General features: G+C 39.7%; 1 protein-coding gene across 3 annotated transcripts in view; it reads right to left on the bottom strand.

The window, feature by feature from the left end:
* The window catches only part of PTPRG (protein tyrosine phosphatase receptor type G), a 704,217-nt gene that overhangs the window by 64,300 nt on the left and 619,228 nt on the right, over positions 1-20,689 (bottom strand). For 2 of the 3 annotated variants that reach the window (XM_026679640.2, XM_087954524.1), the window contains exon 13: positions 18,110-18,242. In XM_026679640.2, the coding sequence (XP_026535425.2) occupies positions 18,110-18,242 (133 nt within the window). The remainder of the gene's footprint in view (positions 1-18,109; positions 18,243-20,689) is intronic. The other variant, XM_026679650.2, reaches the window with a different exon arrangement.

Raw genomic sequence — 20,689 nt, 5'->3', positions numbered from 1 at the left:
GCTACCTTGAGTTGCCATGAGCGAGTAGATGGTAATATCAATTTTCCAAATAAATAAATTAAAAATTAGAATACTATGTGAATAACTGTGATTTGTTCAACAAACCATGGTCTAAAATGATCAGTGAATGCCAACTGTAAATCCAGTCACTGAAAGACACCCATCCCTGCTGACAACACAAAAAGGAGTAGCAGTAATATCTTATTGAAGTAACAGGAATGGTGTGATTTTTCTATCAGATTCTACTGTACAAATCCAGCAGTTACCAAGTATGGCTATTTTAATAACATACTCTGTGGCTGCACATTATCTTAAGATGTTTGCAGTGGTAACTGCAGGGTGGGCGGGCATCAAAACAATGAATAATATCAATATTCATATATTGAATACAGAATAGTGAAGGATGAAAATTAATAGGAAAATGTGAAAGTGATGGGCATATTTTCATTGTGACATTTAGCATCCCCGAGTTATCTTACGCATAATGCTTGTCAACACCTCGTGTCAGAAACATAAATCATATCTTCCTTTACAACAAACAAAATTATACTGATTGCAAGCTCTTGTGATGAAAGAGCTACAATTGAGAATTTCAAGTCCTCTCAGAGACAGGAGAATGCTTTCAGGAACCCATAATTGAATGTACGTTAAATCTCACTTCATTGATTCCTCCCTCCCTCCCTCCCATTTATGGGGCTTCTAATCTCACAGAAACAATTTGCGGCAGTGTATTATAAGTCCATTGGAAAAATTAATCATAATACCCTATAACAAAAGTTAAGCTTATTAAGAAAAATTCAGGAGATTCTAATTCCTGAAATCTATGTCAAAACAGGCAAAATGGCATTTTGGCAACACAATTAAAGTCCCAACATGTCAATGTTACATGAGTGTAAAATGGGGGAGGCTTCTACTGTATGGCTGTGCATGCCACATTTCTGTTTTGATCTGTTCCTGCAGCTACTACCAATTGTACGGAGTAATTACCTACTCTTTATTTTAGGATTGCATGTGTGTGGTTTATGTTTACACAATTATGGGAATAATTAGAACTGGCAGATCATTTTAGCACATTTATGAAAACTTTTATTGACCATGATATGTCCACACTGAATTTAGAGAATCTGTTTCAGCGATTTCAGAATCATAGTAGGGGAAAACGGCTCATTTTATAATGCAGAATGAAGCAAGTACTACAAAGTAACTGTTCTGTAAAGTATGGTTATACCATTTTGTTTTATTTACGCTATCAAGTTCATCACAGGTAACAGCTGGCTCAAACCAGCAACTTGGGAAGTTATTTTCATATGACAATGTAAAAATTAATAGTGGCAATATTTAAAAAAATGGCAGATGAACAATTGCAAAAAAATAATATCACTTTTATTGGCTGTCTATTCCTCAGTTTGAATTAGGGATCTCTTTGTAGCAAGGTAAACATAAGATGAGTAGCACTTTATGAGTCCAAGAAAATAATAAGCTTCTAAAATTACAGCACATGTTTATCCTGGAATAAACCTCCTGAGTTGACAAATTTTCCCATTACTGAAGAAAATTTAAAAACCAAATCCCGGAGGCTTGTTTGACTTTTTAGTCTAATACTATCAGATGTGGGTTGCAAAAATCCAGGTTGACCCAGAATGACAGGAAAAACTGTAAATCATCTTTAGGTGATCAGGTCACCATCCTCGTGTACCAGATTACATTGTGCAGTTCTGTAATATCAGGGGGAATCAAATTAAAGGATTTGTTGTTATGCTCATGTTTAAAGAATTAGAATCAATGAAATTTTCTTAATAAAAAAAGCTTAACTTTTGCTATAGAGCAGGGCTGTCAAACTCCCAGCCCATGGGCTGGATGCATCATGTGCTGGCCATGCCCACGCCTGGTTTAGCAAAGGGGAAAGAAAATTTCCAATACGTCACATGACGCCGCCGTGATGATGTGAGTTTGAAACCCCTGCTATAGTGTGTTCATGATTTAACTTTTCCAATAGACTATTAGTGTTGTATGCTGCCTTGAGTGGCTTCTTTGAGATGGGAAGCCATATATATGTGCTGAGGGATGGATGGATGGATGGATGGATAATATTTAACACACACTGGACTGTGAGCTCTTGAAAGCATCCACCTGTTTCTGAGAGGACTTGAATAGATCACCACCATCACAAGAGTTTGTCGACAGTATAATTATTTTTGTAAAGGAAGATGCAATTTATGTTCCTGGCACAAAGTGTTGACAAGCATTATGCGTAAGATAACTCAGGGATGCTAAATGTAGCAATTAAATATGCCTGTAATTTTCATATTTCACTATTCTGTATTCAAAACACATTTGTTAGGGCATAATGAAGAGAATTAATATATTTTCTAAACAGGGGCGAGTATGTTCATAAATTAGGATCAAGTTAGAAAGCAACTTTTCACCCATTATTTTCTACATGTGAGGTTTGTAAGTAAAAAATAATAATAATTCATACTCTCAGAGTATTAAGTTTGAATTTTTTGTACGTAAACAATAATGTAAATTAAATCTTTTTTACTAGTTTATAATTAATTTCAGAGTCTGAAGAGCATAAATGCTAATTAAATACTCCATTTGATGACAAAATGAAGAACTAGGCTAATTTCAATTTGCAAATTCCCCTAATTACATTTTGTTTTAGAAAGTGAGTACAGTATTGTATCATACTTTTAAAGAAAAATGAGTAGTTTAACCATTATTCATTCATCTTAAAAAGACACACAAATGGGTATAGACCCATTAATACCTTTTTCTCTAACAAATATATGAATGGAGATTCCATTGATTTTCTTGATAAAAAAGATTTTGATATTAAATTGTTTCCAATGTTAAACTTAGTATGATTCGCAGGTGCACACTAGTAGGAAAAATAACAAGATATACCTTAAAACATGAATTCTTTCTATTAAAACGCACTGTGGTTACTTATGATTTTCAGATCTGGAAAAGCATTAAGACATCTAATTTTAAAAAACAAGTAAAAGACAGACTGTCATAGAAAAATATTGATATGCGTGATGCTAGAAATTAAAAACGACTTGATGCCGTTTTTGTAAAGGAAGATGCAATTACTGTCACTCAATCAATAAGACATCTGAACAGTCTTCTTTCTGCATTGACAAACTTGAATTTTGCCTACTACACTATCTCAACATGCGTTTTTATGAGTTATCCCTCACTGCATGTCCAAGCACGTTGGGACAAAAAATTATTATTATTATTATTATTATTATTATTATTATTATTATTATTATTATTATTATTATTATTATTATTGTTGTTGTTATTGTTGTTATTGTTGTTATTGTTGTTATTGTTGTTATTGTTGTTATTGTTGTTATTGTTGTTATTGTTGTTATTGTTGTTATTGTTGTTATTGTTGTTGTTATTATCATCCTTCTAGGCATTTGAAAAGTCCACCTTGTTTTTGTCTTCTCAGATCTTTTGTTAATTTCTCTTTACTGGACTATATTTCTGGACACTGACCATTGATGACCCTATATGCCCTAATTCTTCATGAAGTGTAGTGTTAAAAATGACAGTTCTCAAGTTGGATTCAGAAGAATTCAGAATAACTTAGAAGTATTGTGTTTTTAAAAAAAATTGGCAACTGCACTTCTGTTTATGTCTGTGGAATTTCTCAGTCATCCAGGTCATAGTTGTCTCAAAATGTGCTTTTATTTTCTACAAAAGGCAACTGGACTGTTTTTTCCATGAGGAAGAAGAAGAAAATGTTTCACTTCTCATCCAAGAAGCATCATCAGTTTCTGATGGCGGGAGGATGGAAGGATAGGTACTGATAGATGGTGAGAGGCAGGGCATGGAAAGATTGTATTTCTCTGCAGTCATCTTCCATCTCAGAGAGTGCTAATGACCAGATGATGGCAAAAAATACAATCTTTCCATTCCCTCCCCGCCATCATCTATCAGAACCTATCCTTCCATCGATCCACCATCCAGTCTCCACTGTCAATCCTTTCATACCACTGCCATTACCTATTCTTCCATCCCCATCCATCATCAGAACTGATAAAGCTTCTTGGATGAGAAGCAACATGTTTTCTTCTTCTTCCTCAAGGAAAAAAACAGTCCAGTTGCCTTTTGGGAAAAAAAATAATAGCACCTTTGAGACTTCTGTTCATGTAAACTATGTGCAAAAATGTTATCTACATCGCACTATTATTTACATCGCACTGCTAACTCATATTTAAGTTGCACTCAACTATTATCTACATCGCACTGCTAACTCATATTTAAGTTGCAGTCAACTATTCATCTTTTTCCTAAAGCAGGGGTCCTCAACCCATGGTCCATGGACCGGCACTGGGCCACGGCATCCCAGAAACCGGGCCGCCCAAACAAGCAAAGCCCCATCCGCGGGGTGCAAGCAGCAGGTGAAACCACGCACCCCTCTGGCCTGCGGAAAACCTCTCTCCACAGAACCAGTTCCTGGTGCCCAAAATGTTGGAGGCCGCTGTTCTAAAGTACTATGAGTATTATCAAGCCTGGTATTTTCCATCCTAAACTGGTGTGCTTGATTTTTATTTCACAAATAAAGAACCTTAGATTTGTTTCTGTTAAATAGTTATTTTCAGCCTACTTCTCTAGGTCATTTTGCATATCTTTTAAAGTATTGGCTATTTTTTTTTTTTACAATTTTGTAACATCCAAGTTTTAATAAAAGTCTCATTTAATGGAAAATTACTGGTGCTGACTCTGACCCAGTGCACTCCTTACAATGATACTTCCCTTCATTTTGATAAGGAATTATTGATGGGATTCATGGTTTACCACCGATCCAATGAATTCACTGCATAGACATTCCATCCAGACTTGCTTAATCAGTGAGCTAACAAGGATGTCATGGAGTTTTAAAAAAGTAACAACTTTCAAGCAATAATTCTAGGCCTCCGTTGTCTTCTAATAAGTGTTGATTTCACTACTGCTAGGGATATTAAAAAATGAGTAAGCTGAATTCAGACATGAATCAGTGCAATGCAGTCTTTGGCATAAAAAAGATGTGAAAATGCATATAAAATGCATACTGTAATGGCCACAAAATGCATATAAAAATACTTTACCGTATTTATCGGCGTATAACACGCACTTTTTTCCCCCTGAAAATAGGGGGCAAATGATGTATGCGTGTTATACGCCGATATAATGTTAAGAAGCCTTCGGTGAATGCTGCTGGGATCGGGGATCAAGGACACAAATGAAAGAAGGGGAGGGAGGAAGCAACCGAAGCCTGTCCTTCTCTCTGGGTCAGCTCTCTCTCGCTCCTCCACCAGCACAGGAAGAAACTGCTTCAAAGAAGCGGGGGGGCTTTTCCTGTCGCCTCTCCCCCCCCCCACCCCGTCCGCCCGCCCGCCCGCCCGCAGTGCTCCGTTCTGCCTGCCTGCCTGCCTTCGTTAATGGTTGAATCGGAACAGCTTCGGCTGAGTAAAAGAGGCGAATAGTTATTATTCTCAGCCGAAGCTGCTCCCAAACAACCAGAAACTAAGGCAGGCAGGCAGAATTTTTTTAAATTTTTTTCCTGAAATTTCCCCCTTAAAATGAAGATGCGTGTTATACGCCTGTGCGTGTTATACGCCCGATAAATACGGTAATCATAAAATGTATTTAAATTTGGAAGAGAATTAATAACAATATAACTGCAACAGGAGCAAAATATAATTGTTCTACTCTTAGCTGCAATTTTTTAACAAAATCTGCTTAGCATTAATGATAAATCTTCTAAAATGTAATGGCTACATTTAAAGAAATACAATTTAACTGAACATACATGGACTGTACATGGACTGTACTGTGGGAAGCATTTAAAAGAGTATTTTTTATAAAACATGTTAGCACTAAGGAAGATTCTTCAAATTGCTAAAACTCTAAAACTTGGCTCAAACTCCTGCTTCAAAAGTTATCTCTGCTTATCTCCATAAGCATGAGTGTATATCACAGCATTGTGTTGCTGACCCTCACAGCAGCAGCATTGTTTTGTGTAAACATAGACATCCTGGGTCGCCTTTGAAGCTGCAGGTCCAGCAAGGGGCATAACTGCCTCAACATTTTAAAGAAAAGGTTTGTTACCACTAATAATCATTAAGTGTTGTACCTTATGATTCTTGATGAATGTATCTTTTCTTTTTATGTACACTGATGGCATATACACCAAGACAAATTCCTTGTGTGTCTAATTGGCCAATAAAGAATTCATTCATTCATTCATTCATTCATTCATTCATTCATTCATTCATTCATTCATTCATAGCTTTGCAAAACACCTCATTCAAATCCTCTGCTCTACCATCCTACTACACCAGTAGTCTTTGACTTATAACTATTTGTTTAGTGACCATTTGAAGTTACAACAGCACTGAAAAAGTAACTCATAACCATTTTTCACACATACGACCATTTCAGCATCCCCATAGTCATGTGATCAAAATTTGGACACTTAGCAATTGGCTCATATTTATGACGGTTGCAGTGTCCTGGGGTCAAGTGATCATCTTTTGTGACTTCTGACAGGTGAAGTCAATGGGAAAGCCAGATTCCCTTTACATCTGTGTTACTAATTTAACAATTGTTGTGATTCAGTTAACAACTGTGGCCAGAAAGGTCAAAATATGGGGTAAAACTCATTTAACAACCGTTTTGCTTAGCAATGGAAATTGTGGTCGTAAGTCAAGGATTACCTGTATATGTGAAGCAATTTTGCTTCGGACATAATTGTTTTATATCCAATATAGCTACTGCTAGCCTAAACTTGCTCATTGGTTGAAATTGACATTCTTTTGTCAAAACTTTAAAATAAGGCTTTTTTTTTTTTTTTACAAAGACGTCAAGTTTAGTAAAATCCACCCATTTGATCTTAACTTCCCTCACCTGTTCCCCTTTTTTCCTCTGTCTTGAGAAGAAGATACTTCATGGAAATATCGGGGTGAGCCCTTGGACTTTATTTTGTTACACCTTCTAAACAAAGAAAGACAAAAAAACGTATATAAAGCTTATAAACGGAATTCTTATGATATACCTACGAGAGTAATGCAGAAATGTTATCTAACTGAATTGACCCAAATTGCTATGCTATTTTTCTCTAAACAACCTTCCCTGCTAGTCCCCCCCACCTTTACAGGGCTAATTATATTTAGAATAAGAGTTGGAGGGGACCTTGGAGGTCTTCTAGTCCAACCCCCTGCTTAGACAGGAAACCCTATAACATTTCAGACAAATGGTTGTCCAATCTCTTCTTAAAAACTTTCAGTATTGGAGCATTCACAACTTCTGCAGACAAGTTGTTTGACTTATTAATTGTTCTAACTGTCAGGAAATTCCTCCTTAGTTCTAAGTTGCTTCTCTCCTTGATTAGTTTCCACCCATTGTTTCTTGTCCTGCCCTCAGGTGCCTTGAAGAATAGATTGACTCCCTCTTCTCTGTGGCAGCCCCTGAGATATTGGAACACTGCTACCATGTCACTCCCTAGTCCTTCTTTTCATTAAACTAGATATACCCAATTCCAGCAACCATTCTTTATGTTTTTATATTTCATAAGTTATGATTTATAGGTATTTTAATAATAATAATGAAAACATAATACAGCTTTTACTCGGCTGTCTAGTTTCCATCCATAGATCTGGAATCAGAGGAATGAAAAACTGGGGAGGATCTAATTTTTGTTAGAATATGAGATTGACTGTATTTCAAAAGACAGAAAATAGATGAATACGGAAGAAGGGATCAGGGTGTTTCATTTCCATAATTGGTGGGATACATAGGAATGTTCATCAGAATACAGAAAAGCTTCTTTAGTTTCCACAAAATATTTCTTTAAAGAAAATAAAAACCACATCTATATTGACTTTAAATTGGAACATGCCTAGAGCGTGACAGGAAGGGACGTTGAGAAGCAGTGGCACAACTGGATTAGCCCGAAATACAGAGTTTAAATAGTAGAATAAATAAAGCTGGCTGGAGTGAGCATTAGTGAGACGGGTGGCATACAAAAATTAATAACAAGCAAACAAGACAGTGTGCTTCTCTCCTCTGAAGAAATCCATAAATCCAGAGCATAATATTACTCCATGACACAACTGCTGAAAGTCAGCTATCTCTCTATGTGCTCAGAAACTACAGGTCAAGACCTGATCGTATTTTCAGAATATCAGTCCATATGCTTTTGGATCATTTCATTTCAGATTATTTTCTTTGCAGCACCTATAAATTATGGTGAGCTATAAAATACATCTCCACAACACATATGACCTGGAACTGGAATATCTTTGAGAAACTGTAGATGAGCTGCACAGTATGGGTTGATTAGTTTGATGTTTGTTTTTTTTAATCTAGAAAGTTTGATAAACAGGGTCTCACCTTTTTTAAAGATGATACTCTTAAGTAATTGAATAAGCTTTAAGAAATGAAAGATTCTATTCCCATGTTCTACAAAACTGACACTTGATGGCTTTGGCTGCTGTAGCCCCAACTCTGAAGAATATCATCAGCAATTAAAAACAAATTTTTCACACACACTTCTGAAAAAATACTCTTTCACTGGTTGTTTATGTTCAGACTGCTTCTCCCATTTTCCTTACGGATGTTACGGTACTTGCCTGTTATTTTGTGACTTGATATTGTAATGAAAATGGCTTATAGGTAGCGCACTCTATTCCGGCACTGTTGTCTTTTGAAGCAATAGGGAGGGAAAATTTAAATTTAAAAAATTTAATAAAAAATTTAAATAAGGCTGAGTTGCTCTGTGCAAAATAATGCGAAGTAGCATGTCAGGGCTAATTTAGCCACATGAGTCAGTTACTATAACAACTAAACAATGCCAGCATAGTATGTGTGGCATTCCTATTCTTGAATCTCTTCCCCAACAAAAATGGCTTTATTTTACAACATGTTTTAAAGGCTTTCAAGAGAATGTTTCTTTAAGTCTGAAAAAAGCCTTGTGTAGTAGGCTATCGGTGGAAAAATCTTTGATTTCCTAAACAAAAGTAATCTGATACTATATTCCTTTGACTTATGACTGGTTGCTTACAGGTTGAAAAAAGTCAAACTCTGCGACCCAGATATTAATTTCTGATGGTTGTCTTGGTCAGTGCTTGGATGTTTGGCAACCAGCTTATATTTATGGATGTTTGCAGTGTCCCACAGTTACTTCTAGGAAAATTTCAGAGTTAAATTTCTAGGAACTCATATTTCCGACAACCTTACTTGGTTGGTCCACACTATGGCCACTGCAAAGAAGGCCCAACAGCGCCTGCACTTTCTGAGGCTGCTGAAAAAGAGTGGTCTGGGTGAGAAGTTGCTGGTTACTTTTTACCGTTCTACTATTGAGAGCATTTTGGCATACTGTGTAATGGTGTGGTATGCTGGGTGCTCTGTAGTGGATAAGAAGATGCTCCAAAGAGTTATAAACACAGCACAAAATCATCGGTTACTCTCTTTCTTCTTTGGAAGAGATTGCGAAGAGATTCCTCTCTAGAGCACTAAAAATCTCCACAGACCATTCTCATCCTGGTCATTCATATTTTGAACTGTTACCATCAGGGAGACATTATAGGTGTCTTAAAATGAGGACTAATGGACTGAGAAACAGTTTTTTTCCAGGGCAATAATTGTCTTGAATCAAACAGTGCATTTGTGATTTAGTCCTATGTATACAGTGGCATTTTTAAACTATTTAACTTACTAAATGTTTTAGATAGGTTTTAGACTAGGGTTTTTAAAATAATTATTATTATTATTTTAATTATTTTAATTTTTATATACTCTGTAGTGTGATTGTGATGTGGTTGTTTGGGGCACTGTGCTGGAGTAGCTTTCAAATTTCATTGTATTCATGGAATGCAATGACAGTGAAGGTATTCTATTCTATTCTATTCTATTCTATTCTATTCTATTCTATTCTATTCTATTCTATTCTATTCTATTCTATTCTATTCTGTTTCTAGCAAAAACTACTCATTGCGGGCAATAGCCACCCATTGCAGGCACACTTAATAGCAATAGCACTTAGACTTATATACCGCTTCACAGTGGTTGTAAAAGCACTTAGAGAGTGGTTTACAGAGTCAGCATATTGTCCCCAACAACCTGGGTCCTAATTTTACTGACCTCGGAAAGATGGAAGGCTGAGTCAACCTTGAGCTTGATGAGATTTGAACTGCCAAACTTCTGGGCAACCAGCCTGCAGTACTGCATTCTAACCACTGTGCCACCTCGGCTCTATATGACCACAATGTTCACTTAATGACCACAGCATTTGATTTATTTCTACCGTGTTCGTTTAACAACTGCAGTAGAAAAGGTTGTAAAATCAGCCATAGTCATAGAACAATCTGCTTAATAACTGACATGATTTATGACTCTAATTCTTAAATCAAGGACTACTTGTAGTATAAATGGAAAGGAGGCTGAAAATAACTCAGCTACAAGATGTTACCAGAGGCTAAATTGCTAGAAACCCTCTAAAAGCAGCCTGCCTTTTACTTTGTGAAGTGTATTGTAACACCACAGAGGGAAGCATACCATATTTTTAAAAGCAACTACTAACATCTAATAACTCCTGCTGACTTGCTCAGTTCTTTCTTTAAAGTAATGGCTATACTGAAACTAAGCACACTCCCCTGTGAATCTAAACATACCAAGGTGTAAAATATATAATGGAATAGTACAATTTCAGATATCAGGCTAGATGGGCTAGAATAATTAAAAGATGATTTGTAGTAACCAGGCAGGGGTGCAAATCAGAAACCTTTGTAGCTGGAAATGTGAATTAATTTCCTTCCTCGCTGGAAGTCAGGAGTGGCTGTAATTTATTTTCCATTTAAGAGTTGCTGTTGTCTGAAAACTAAAATGTTAATTGCCTCTTCCTATTTTTATACTTCTGCCCCCATTCTCTCCCAACTGAGTCAAACTCTGTTTAGAAAGAATGCTGCTAAAAAATGTAACTAAAGCAAGGAAACAATGTTGACTTTGTCTCTAAAAATAAGTTTGTAATGACAGTCTTGCACATGTACAGAAAGACACTGTCCTAAACAATAATGTATTTTATTTGAATTAGACCTAGCATAATGTGTGAATTTAGCTTTTCTGGTTTGTGGCCCACAGTTTATTATTGAGCATAATCTTTAGTGCAACCAGGTAGTCATTGTCTTATGACCCATCACTTAATGGCCATCTGAAGTTACGACCCCAAGGCTATGACCCAGATTTGAAGGCCCAATGGCTGCTCCTCCATAGTCATGTGACAGCATTTTGGGAGCTTGGCAACCAGGTTGCATTGACATCCATTAGCATCATCCTATGGTCATATATGACTCATGTTTTAGGATGGTTTTACCAAATACTGGCATTTACTTTCAGTTTTTGACAAAACCACAGCCAGAATGACCCATTGGCTTGCTTAATGCCATGGTGTTTGCCACCTAGAAATGAATCTAAACCTATCCTGTCCATATCCAGATCCCAACAATGTTCAAGCACTGCAACAGAATCTTGAAATAGTCACTAGGTTGGCTTGGGGTCAAGATACACAATGTTTTGCATACTGATGATATCTGACTCTATGTTTTCTGGTGACCTCATTCAATAGCTTCACCAAATGTGTGAACCTGTATTTTTTTTCTCTTTGATATTTTAAAGTCAGATAGAAATACCAACCTGAAACATAAGATCTTGTTTCAAGTGACAATCAAAAGACATCTTGCCAGTTATACCTCTCCAGAATACAATGATCAACATGTGACGTGACAGTATGCAAATGCTGTTAATGGGAAACTTTTGGCTTCTAGGATCACAGTTTAAAATATCTACATGTTTATGGATTGCTGCAGTGGTGATTTTTAGTACTGGTTTTGTGGGTGTGGCTTGGTGGGCGGGTGTGGCTTGGTGGGCGTGGCAGGGGAAGCATACTGTAAAATTCTCATTCCCTCCCCACTCCTGGGAGAAGGTTACTGCAAAATCCCCATTCCCTCCCCACCCCACTAACCTGCTTTCCAGCTCCGTTCTCCTGTGCAGGGCAACAAAAGAAGACCCAGCCAATCAGTTGGGACCCAGGAGGCAGAGAATAGATGGGGGCAGGGCCAGTCAGAGGTGGTATTTGCTGGTTCTTCGAACTACTCAAAATTTCTGTTACTGCTTCTCCAGAACTGGTCAGAACCTGCTGAAGACCACCTCTGGACTGCTGGCCTAAGTTGGTTTGTATCTCGAGAGTCACCTGAACCGCAAGACAGGTGGTAAATAAATTTGATAAGTAAAATAAAATCTCACAATGATGTATCGGAAGCAAAAACACCTCAAATAAGGATTACATCTAAAGAGTTGTGGACGGCACATTAGGTACGCTGCTATAATGACGCTGCCAGTTATCCAGCCAGCCTGTTCTCATAGTCACTGAATGAAAACCAATTCTGGTGATAGGCTGCATCAACAGAAGTATAGTTTACAAATTTTAGAAGCAATTTTGTGGTGCATTGATCATGCTGCCTCTCCAATCTTGTATCCAATTTGGAGTACCACATTCCAAATTGGATACAAGATTGCAGTGATCATTAGAGTAACAGCAAAGTTCTATAAAGCAAAACGGAAAGAGCTGGGCATGTTTAGCCTTCTGAAGAGAAGATGGATGTGTGATAGGATAATAATGTTCAAATATCTAAAAGATGTAACACAATGGAAAAGACCTCTGCTGTCCCAGAGCGTTATAACTGCAATTTTCTAACTAATATTCCAAATAAAAACCACGCAGAACTGAAATGAAATAAAGGACTCAGATCGCTTGTCTCTCAAATGAACATGCTTTCAAAGAGGAAAATAAGATATCAGTGAGTACAACAATATCAACTTTTAATTAAAAAAGAAAACAAGGAAAATGCCCTTTCATATTTATCATTACAATCATGATCCTCTTTGGACGACCCCATAATCCCTTGTGGGGTGGAGTCTGGCCAACTGAATGGAGCTTACTGGAGTTTACTGGCCGGATGCCCTTCCTGTTGCCAATGTGGAGTTTTATTCAGGAGATATATTCTCAATGTGCCCAGAGAGAGAAATATCTGCCTCTACCTAGTATCGAACTCACAGCCTCCTGATTGTGAGGCAAGAACTTCACCTCTAGGCCACCGCACCACCTTTAATCACTCCAATGGTGTGTAATTATAACCCAATGGTAGTCATAGTTTGAATGAGATAGATTAAGTTTGGGTGAAACTTTCTAGTAGTTACATTTCAAAAGCTTCCAGCAAAGGAAGGAAGGAAAAAGGAGACCATTGTTTCACTACAGGAAAGTAAATATGTATGCAAATACGTATCACTTGAAATAATTGTTATGACTGTGTGTATGAGGAACAAGAGTAAAATAGCAAACAAAAACTTCTGCAGGAAAGCATAGGATGATACCCAAGTGGACAAAACTCTTAGAAATTAAAAGCATCATGTTTCAAATAACAAAGACAGGCAATTACGTTTTCAACTTCTCTAACACATATCATAGGAGCACTGCGGCTCGTGTGGTTAGGATGATGGGAGGGAGATTAGCAAGCCCGTGTTCAAGACTTGAATGCTGCCGTGGGGCGGGGTTGAGCTCCTGTCCTTCACTCCAGCTCCTGCCGGGGACATGACAGGAGCTCCCAACTGAGCGTCCCCTGGGCAACGGTGATGTCACCGACTAATTCTTTCAACCCGGAAGCCCCTCGGTGCTTCTAACGTCAGTGCAAAAAACACATATCATAGTAACCCAGAGCTGTGATGAAGTCAGGTTGACACCACCCAGTAACTTATTCAGGCAGCAAACAGGGCATGACTGGTGATATGAGGAATAGAGAAGCTTGCCTCTGCCTATAGGTAGTCCTTGATTTACAACTGTTCATTTAGCAACATTTAAAGTTACAACGGTACTGAAAAAAGTGACTGACAGCCGGTCCTTGCACTGATGATCACAGCAGCATCCCCATGGTCACATGATCAAAATTCAGGTATTTGACCCCTGGTATGTATTTATGACAACAGTGGCAGCAGCGGCGGGAACCGTGGAAGTATTTCAGCCACTTCTCAGGTGGGGGAGCCGCCTCCGTAACTTCCATGGTTCCCGCTGCTGCCGCCGCTGTTGTTGGAGATGGCGCTGGCAAGAGAGGGAAAGCTGCAGCTCAGCCTGGGCATGCTTGGAATGCAGGAACGGGCTGCGCACTGGGACTTTTGCAAACTTGCAGAGCCCGAGGCTGGAGCACCAAGGGTAGCAGCAGCAGAGACGCTCGCTCGGCTCTTCTCACGCCCACCCAGCCGCTCGGGATTAAACCAAAACGCAGCGCGCGGCGCTCCCAGGTAGCTCAATTTTTTTTTCCTGTTGTTACGGGGATGGGGGAAAAGTGGGAGTGACTCAGATGCTGTTGTTGGAGACGGCGCTGGTGTGCGTGGGGAAAGAAATAAATTCACCCCCAAAAAGATGTCCTAGCCATTTTTTCGGGGCTCAAAAAAAAAAGAAAAAGGCCCGGCCTTATTTTGTGAGAAACACAGTATTTATCTCCCGGTTATATCCACACCAAGAACTCTTCTTGTTTTCAATTATGATCTGCTCTTGATGGTCTGCTTCCTTTTGAGAGGCAAAATGTTTACCTCAACTTACCTCCATCACTTTACATGTTGCCTTTTACGTCACATTTTTGCCTCTGACTTCCTAACTCAAGTCTAAAATAATACAAGTAAATAAATATTTATTCATTGAAAAGATCTGGGTGCCCTTAAAGAGCAACTCTGAGCAGCTTACGAGAATATTAAACCATAGAACCATTAAAAAACAACAACACTCCGTCATTTAAAGTAGAAGCTTACTACTGATTTTCCTCAAGGATGAAAAGGAAGCCAAAGAAAGACTCATTATGTAAATCACAACCCAATGTAATAAAAAATATGAACGTCAATGTGATCTTTGTTAGAATGGATTCTTATGCACTTACCATTTTACCTCTGAGTGCCTTGAGATGACTGCCATTTATCCTCTGGGCTAACAAACATATACCAAATATCAATGACTATTCAGGCCTGATATTAAAGAATGAGTGAGAGTGACAAGAAGGAAGCGCTGCAGGGTTTAAGACATAACTCATCTTCCCCTCTTTTCTGGAGACATCGTGAGATCAGAAGCCTTTGCTACTAGTTTGAGACTAAAACTAACTTCAGTAGATATTAGTCAAGATATAACAACGGTTGAATGTTCAGGTATCATGGCAAACTGCTGTTAAAGGAAATGGCTGCACCAGAGGAGAGGAGAAGATATAAAATAAGGCCCACAAAAGCTTGTTCTTCTGTTTCTGAGTACAACTCAGCATTCAGCAAATATTTTTAAATTATGGTTCATCTTGCCTTTGTTATTTTTAAAAATAACTCAAGGCGGTGAATATACCTAATGCTCCTTTCTCCTCCTCTTTTTCCTGCAAGAATGTAGAGTGGAGTGAGTTGGGCTGAGAGAGCAGCCTAAAATCACATAGTTGGCTTTGATGCCCAAGACGGGACTAGAACTCATCACCTTGTGATTTCTAGCCTGCTGCCTTAACCACTAAATTTGATCTTAGGGGCTGTGTCAGGTATGTGTGAGAAATGATACAATCAAACCAGAAAGGAAGCAGAAACTTTAAACCGAAACAACATTTTCCTTAACCTTCACCTGTTTTGTTTATTTCTTGCTTTGTCCTAAATACCTTCTCCCACCTTTTCCAGTCTTAAAATCATCACATTTAGTTTTAGTCAACTTAGTAAAAATCCATGGTAGCTGAGTCGGAGGTGTATATGTGGATGTGATGATGCGTTTGTATTTTTTATAGCCATGGGGGACTGTCCTGCTATTTCTGTTCATGGAAGCTCACTAAGAGAATGATAGTCGTGCATTAGATTTATTCTATTTATTTTAAAATGCTCATTTTTTTAATGATGGCTATCAAAGTTATAATACATTCAATACTTCTTGCATTGTTTGGCAATATAGTCATAGATCAATTGCAAATAACTAAAAAGCTATCTCACCTGGGATTTATTCTGGAGTAAACCGTTTATGAATGTTGTTGCAGATCAGTGGTTCTCAACCTTTTCTTGGGGCCAGCTTTCTCTCTTTAAATAGCTGTTGTGGCCACGGACAGCAGCCACGGACCACCAAAACTTAACTCAAGATTTAAATCATAACATTTCTTCAAGCCTTCATGAACCCCGTGATGACATCGTGGCTCCCCCAGGGGTCCACGGACCACACATTAAGAGCAACTGTTGTAGATAATGTCATCTTATGAAACGTAAGCCGACACAGTTCACAGTGATCCCAGATATTTTGGACCACTCATCTCAATTAAATGCAGCATTAAAATGAATTTTTCTCCATCTTTATGTTCTCCCACACTGTTTAGCCCCAGCTCCTGTAATCCACCAATTGTTACTCAGCAACGATGGAAGCTGAAGTCTAACAGATCCTAGAACAGGGGTGGGCAAACTACGGCCCGCGGGCCACATCCGGCCCGTTGGTCTGTCCAATGCGGCCCACCCTGAAAAAAAATCGCTGCCATTGGTCTGTCCAATCCGGCCTGCCCTGAAAAAAAATCACTGGGCGTGGCATAATTGCCCTGTGCCGCGTGGCCCCAAAGCTGCAAAACAGTGCGGAGCGATCTAGGGGTAGGAAAGAAAGAAATTTGCAAAGGCCTCGGCTGGGAGTTCAAAATCACCTTCGAGTGCGACCTCTCCGAAGGTGAGTCCCGCCGATCCCCTTTTTTCTGGGGCTTCCAGGCTTAAACTTTGCAAAGGCAAAGCTTGCAGACTGGAGCGTCTTCCCGCCGAGGAGCGGGAAGGGTTCCACCGGCGGGGGGCGGGCTGCTTGGAGCCACCTAAAGCTAGGCCGCTGCTGGTGGAGCTTTGCCCTGCCTTGGTGCCCGTTCCTGGCTCGGCGGTCCTGCTCGGGCGGCACTTTAAAGCCTGCTCCCAGCACCGAGCAACTTCCCAGCAACTTTTGGCTTCGTTTTAACTCACGGGCGCTCACGCCTGGCCCCGAGCAGCGGCGGAAGGGAAGCCCGGCGGGCGGGCGGGCAGGCTGCTTGGAGGAGGCTCCGGGCTTTCCCTCCGCCAGGCGCGAGTGCCCGCGAGTTAAAACGAAGCTGAAAGTTGCTGGGAGTTGCTCCGTTTTCAGGGCTTTGCAAAGGCAAAGTTTGCAGGCTGAGCGTCTTCCCGCCAAGGAGCGGGAAGGGTTCCGCCGGCGGGCAGGGCGGGCTGCTTAAACTTTGCTCGGGTGGCACTTTAAAAGCCTGCTCCTAGCACCCGAGCAACTTCCCAGCAACTTTCGGCTTCCTTTAACTCGCGGGCGCTGCGCCTGGCCCCGAGCCGTGCGGCAGAGGGAAGCCCGGTGGGCAGGCAGGCTGCTTGGAGGAGGCGACCGGCGGTGCTCCGGCAGCAGCAAGAGGCAGTTGCGCCCGGGCTCGCTCAGGTGTCCGGCTGGGGCTGTCAGGAGTTGCTACCGCCGGCGCAGCTCCGTGCGGCTCCAGTCCCGCGTTGCCTTGGGAAGGAAAAGGCAAAACCAGGAGCCGCTGAGCCTGAGCCTCCGGTGCCGCTGCTCCGTTGCAAAGCACCGGCGCGCTCTTCCTTTTTGCCTTTCCCTTCCCGAGGCAACGCGGGACTGGAGCCGCGAGCCCGCGCCGGCGGTAGCAACTCCTGACTCAGAGGGCCTCCGAGGGGAGGGAGCCTCCGAGGGAGGGGAAGGAGAAGAAGAGGGGGGGAAGGGGGCGATTCCCAAAAATCTTGTGCAGACCCGGCCCGTCTGTCAAATTTTAAAGTCAATGCGGCCCCGAGCCAAAAAGTTTGCCCACCCCTGTCCTAGAAGCACAATTTGGAATTATTGGTCTATAGTGTCAGGTGATGGAGATCTTCCTCAGAATTTCTTGATATCGAAGTCCTCTACATGCCTTTCTGATGCATCATTTTCATGACATAAAATGGTTGAGCTGTGAATACATAGCTGATTGTCAAAGTCCCCCCTCCCCGCCATGACAAAATAGAGAGAATAAAGTGACAAAAACATTTACCATCATATAAATTGAGATTATTTAGAAAGGCTCACCTCCAGTAAACTAGCACAGCAATAAGAAGGATTAGGCACACAAATGTCAAGGCTGAGACCACAATGAGAGGAATGATCCATTCCATTTTGCCACGAGTGGATCTGTTGGTCATGCTGGAAATATTCTTGTCTGCTGTACAACAAAGCAAACAGCAACAACAAAATAGGTCATTATGAACAAACTGTGATAAAGTAAACAACACTAACTTATTGCCATTCTATTCCTAGTGCAGAAGTGAAGCTGAACTGGCTATGCAGTGCAGCCCTGCAAAGCCAGGCAGGATCCATTCAGTGAGGAATTCCCACAGATTTATGGCTTGTACATTTCCTTCTGGGTGAGGACACATCCTTAAACCAACATTGGCAAAAAGAGGATAGATGACTTTTAAAGCATCTACTTTGTCCTACAGATCAAAGAGAGATTGCAAAATGTTCAGATGAATGTTCTGTAAAATGTGGAATTTATGGTGAACACAAAACTTTCAAGGAAAACCTCACTGGAAAACAGGCAGAGGCGTTACGAGTTGTCACCTGTTTTGCTTCTTAAAACTCCTCCACAATGAGGAGGACACTGTCCCTGGTCTGGAAGTTTTCAAATACCTGCTCCAAAGGGGCTCTTCAAAACTTTGCAAGTCGGATGGATCTGATTCACTGGTGCTAACATTTCACCGACAGAAAAAGCACTGCTTGCCAATGACTCATTCCCACCGTTCTTGGCAAGGATAAAAATGTAACACTGTTTTGCATAAACTGCCCTTCAGTGCAATTGGAATGTCTTAGATTTGTTAGCAGAAGCGCTGAAGCCATCATTCTGTGCTTAAGCAAACAAACAAACAAACAAACATACAGGTAGTCCTTAACTCAGCTACAATTCGGACTGGAAGTTCTGTTGTAAGACAAAGCAGTTGTAAAGCAAGTCAACATGTGAACAGATCTGATTTTATAGCCATTTTTACTACAGTTGGGTGACCTTGGGTTAGTCCTTCTCTTTCAGCCTTGGAAAGAAGGCAAGGAACCATATCTGGAAATATTGCCAAGAAAACTGCAAGAACTAGGAGAAACCATCTATATAATTTATCAAGGGGCTTTCTCCTCCAGCCTCATTAGATGAATTGGTTTTGCAGCCACAAATGTACTGCTTAATATCTTGGTGCATTCAGCCACTAAGGCACCTCTTTAAGGAGAAGAAGTACCTTACTTTATATGTTATATATGCATATATAAGATCAGTTTACCTTCCGCTTTAAACCTTAATATAAATATGCATCACACTGAATGTTGATATGGCATTCAGTGATTTGCAATTTTTATCTTATGAAACTGATACCACAGGAAACATGGGGAGGACATAAATGAATTTACAAGATACAGCATTAATAATTTCAGCTGGAGCACCTGATGCAAAAATGCAGCCTCCTGCTCACATTTGCCAGCAAGTTGATCAAGTGACCTGGTATTTAAACCAACCAACCTCAGTTCCAGGACAAACCCTCTTTTCACTCCACTAGCTGGTTCAAAAGAAGGACATAATAAAGAAACAGTAAGAGAGGAAAGTATAAGGAACAATGAGAAGAACAGCAATATCCACAGCAATTGCTTTAGCAAATCCTCTCCATCTCTTCATTAGTATGGCAGCGAAGTCAATTTGAAGACTAATTTCGCATTCTGAGATGCATAACCCACAAATCAAGTTTCATTTTAACCTGGAGAATCAGTAAGGCACAAGAGCACATTTTATGTTAGAAGTAACTGCTATAATGCAACACATGAGCTTGATTGGACTTTACCTTAAGATGCCCATCTCATTCTCTTACATTTATATCGCTTTACCTACATATAAAATTGTTTTTTGGAAACTTTAGTTAATTCTATTGTAAAATTCTTCCCTGTGGCTGCTTGCGTTTTCCGATTTTGTTTTCAAATGCAGCAAATCTTGGTGGAGAAATATAGTTGTTCATTTATGAAAAGAAGGAAATAATATAGATTGAGCAGAAACAGAAAACAACATTGTCATCTGCTGGAAATTTTATAATAATAAAAAGCATGTCATTGCTACTCAGAGCAGACAACAATTAAAACGAATACAAAATACTTGACTGTGCCGAAATGGATAGGCTTGTGAGGACACTGAAAGGTAAAGAGGAGTCAGAATTCTATGAGGTATGGGATATGTTGTACTTATGGTTAGAGAAGAGATGTAAGGTTTAATATGGAAAATAAATGTAAAAATATGTAAATGCTTGACACAGCACTGTTAAAAATGTAAATGGATATGCACCTTGAACATAAATAAATAAATAAAATAATTAATTAATTAAAAAAAAAGGAATACAGGTAGTCCTTGACTTATAACAGTGCATTTAGAGTCCATTCGAAGTTAGAACGGCACTGCAAAAAAGTGACCTGTGGCTGTTTTTCCACACTTATGACCATTGTTGCATTCCCCATAGTCATGTGATAAAAATTCAGACACTTGACAACTAACTCATATTTATGACAGTTGCAGGGTCCCCATGCAATCCCCTTTTGTGACCTTCTGATGAGCAAATTCAATGAGGAAACCAGGTTCACGTTATAACC

Source organism: Notechis scutatus, chromosome 2 (assembly GCF_049901735.1).
Source record: "Notechis scutatus isolate UNSWTSFEM ecotype Mainland chromosome 2, rNotScu1.2, whole genome shotgun sequence".
Lineage (NCBI taxonomy): Eukaryota > Metazoa > Chordata > Lepidosauria > Squamata > Elapidae > Notechis > Notechis scutatus.
This window is presented reverse-complemented; position numbering and strand designations above follow the sequence as displayed.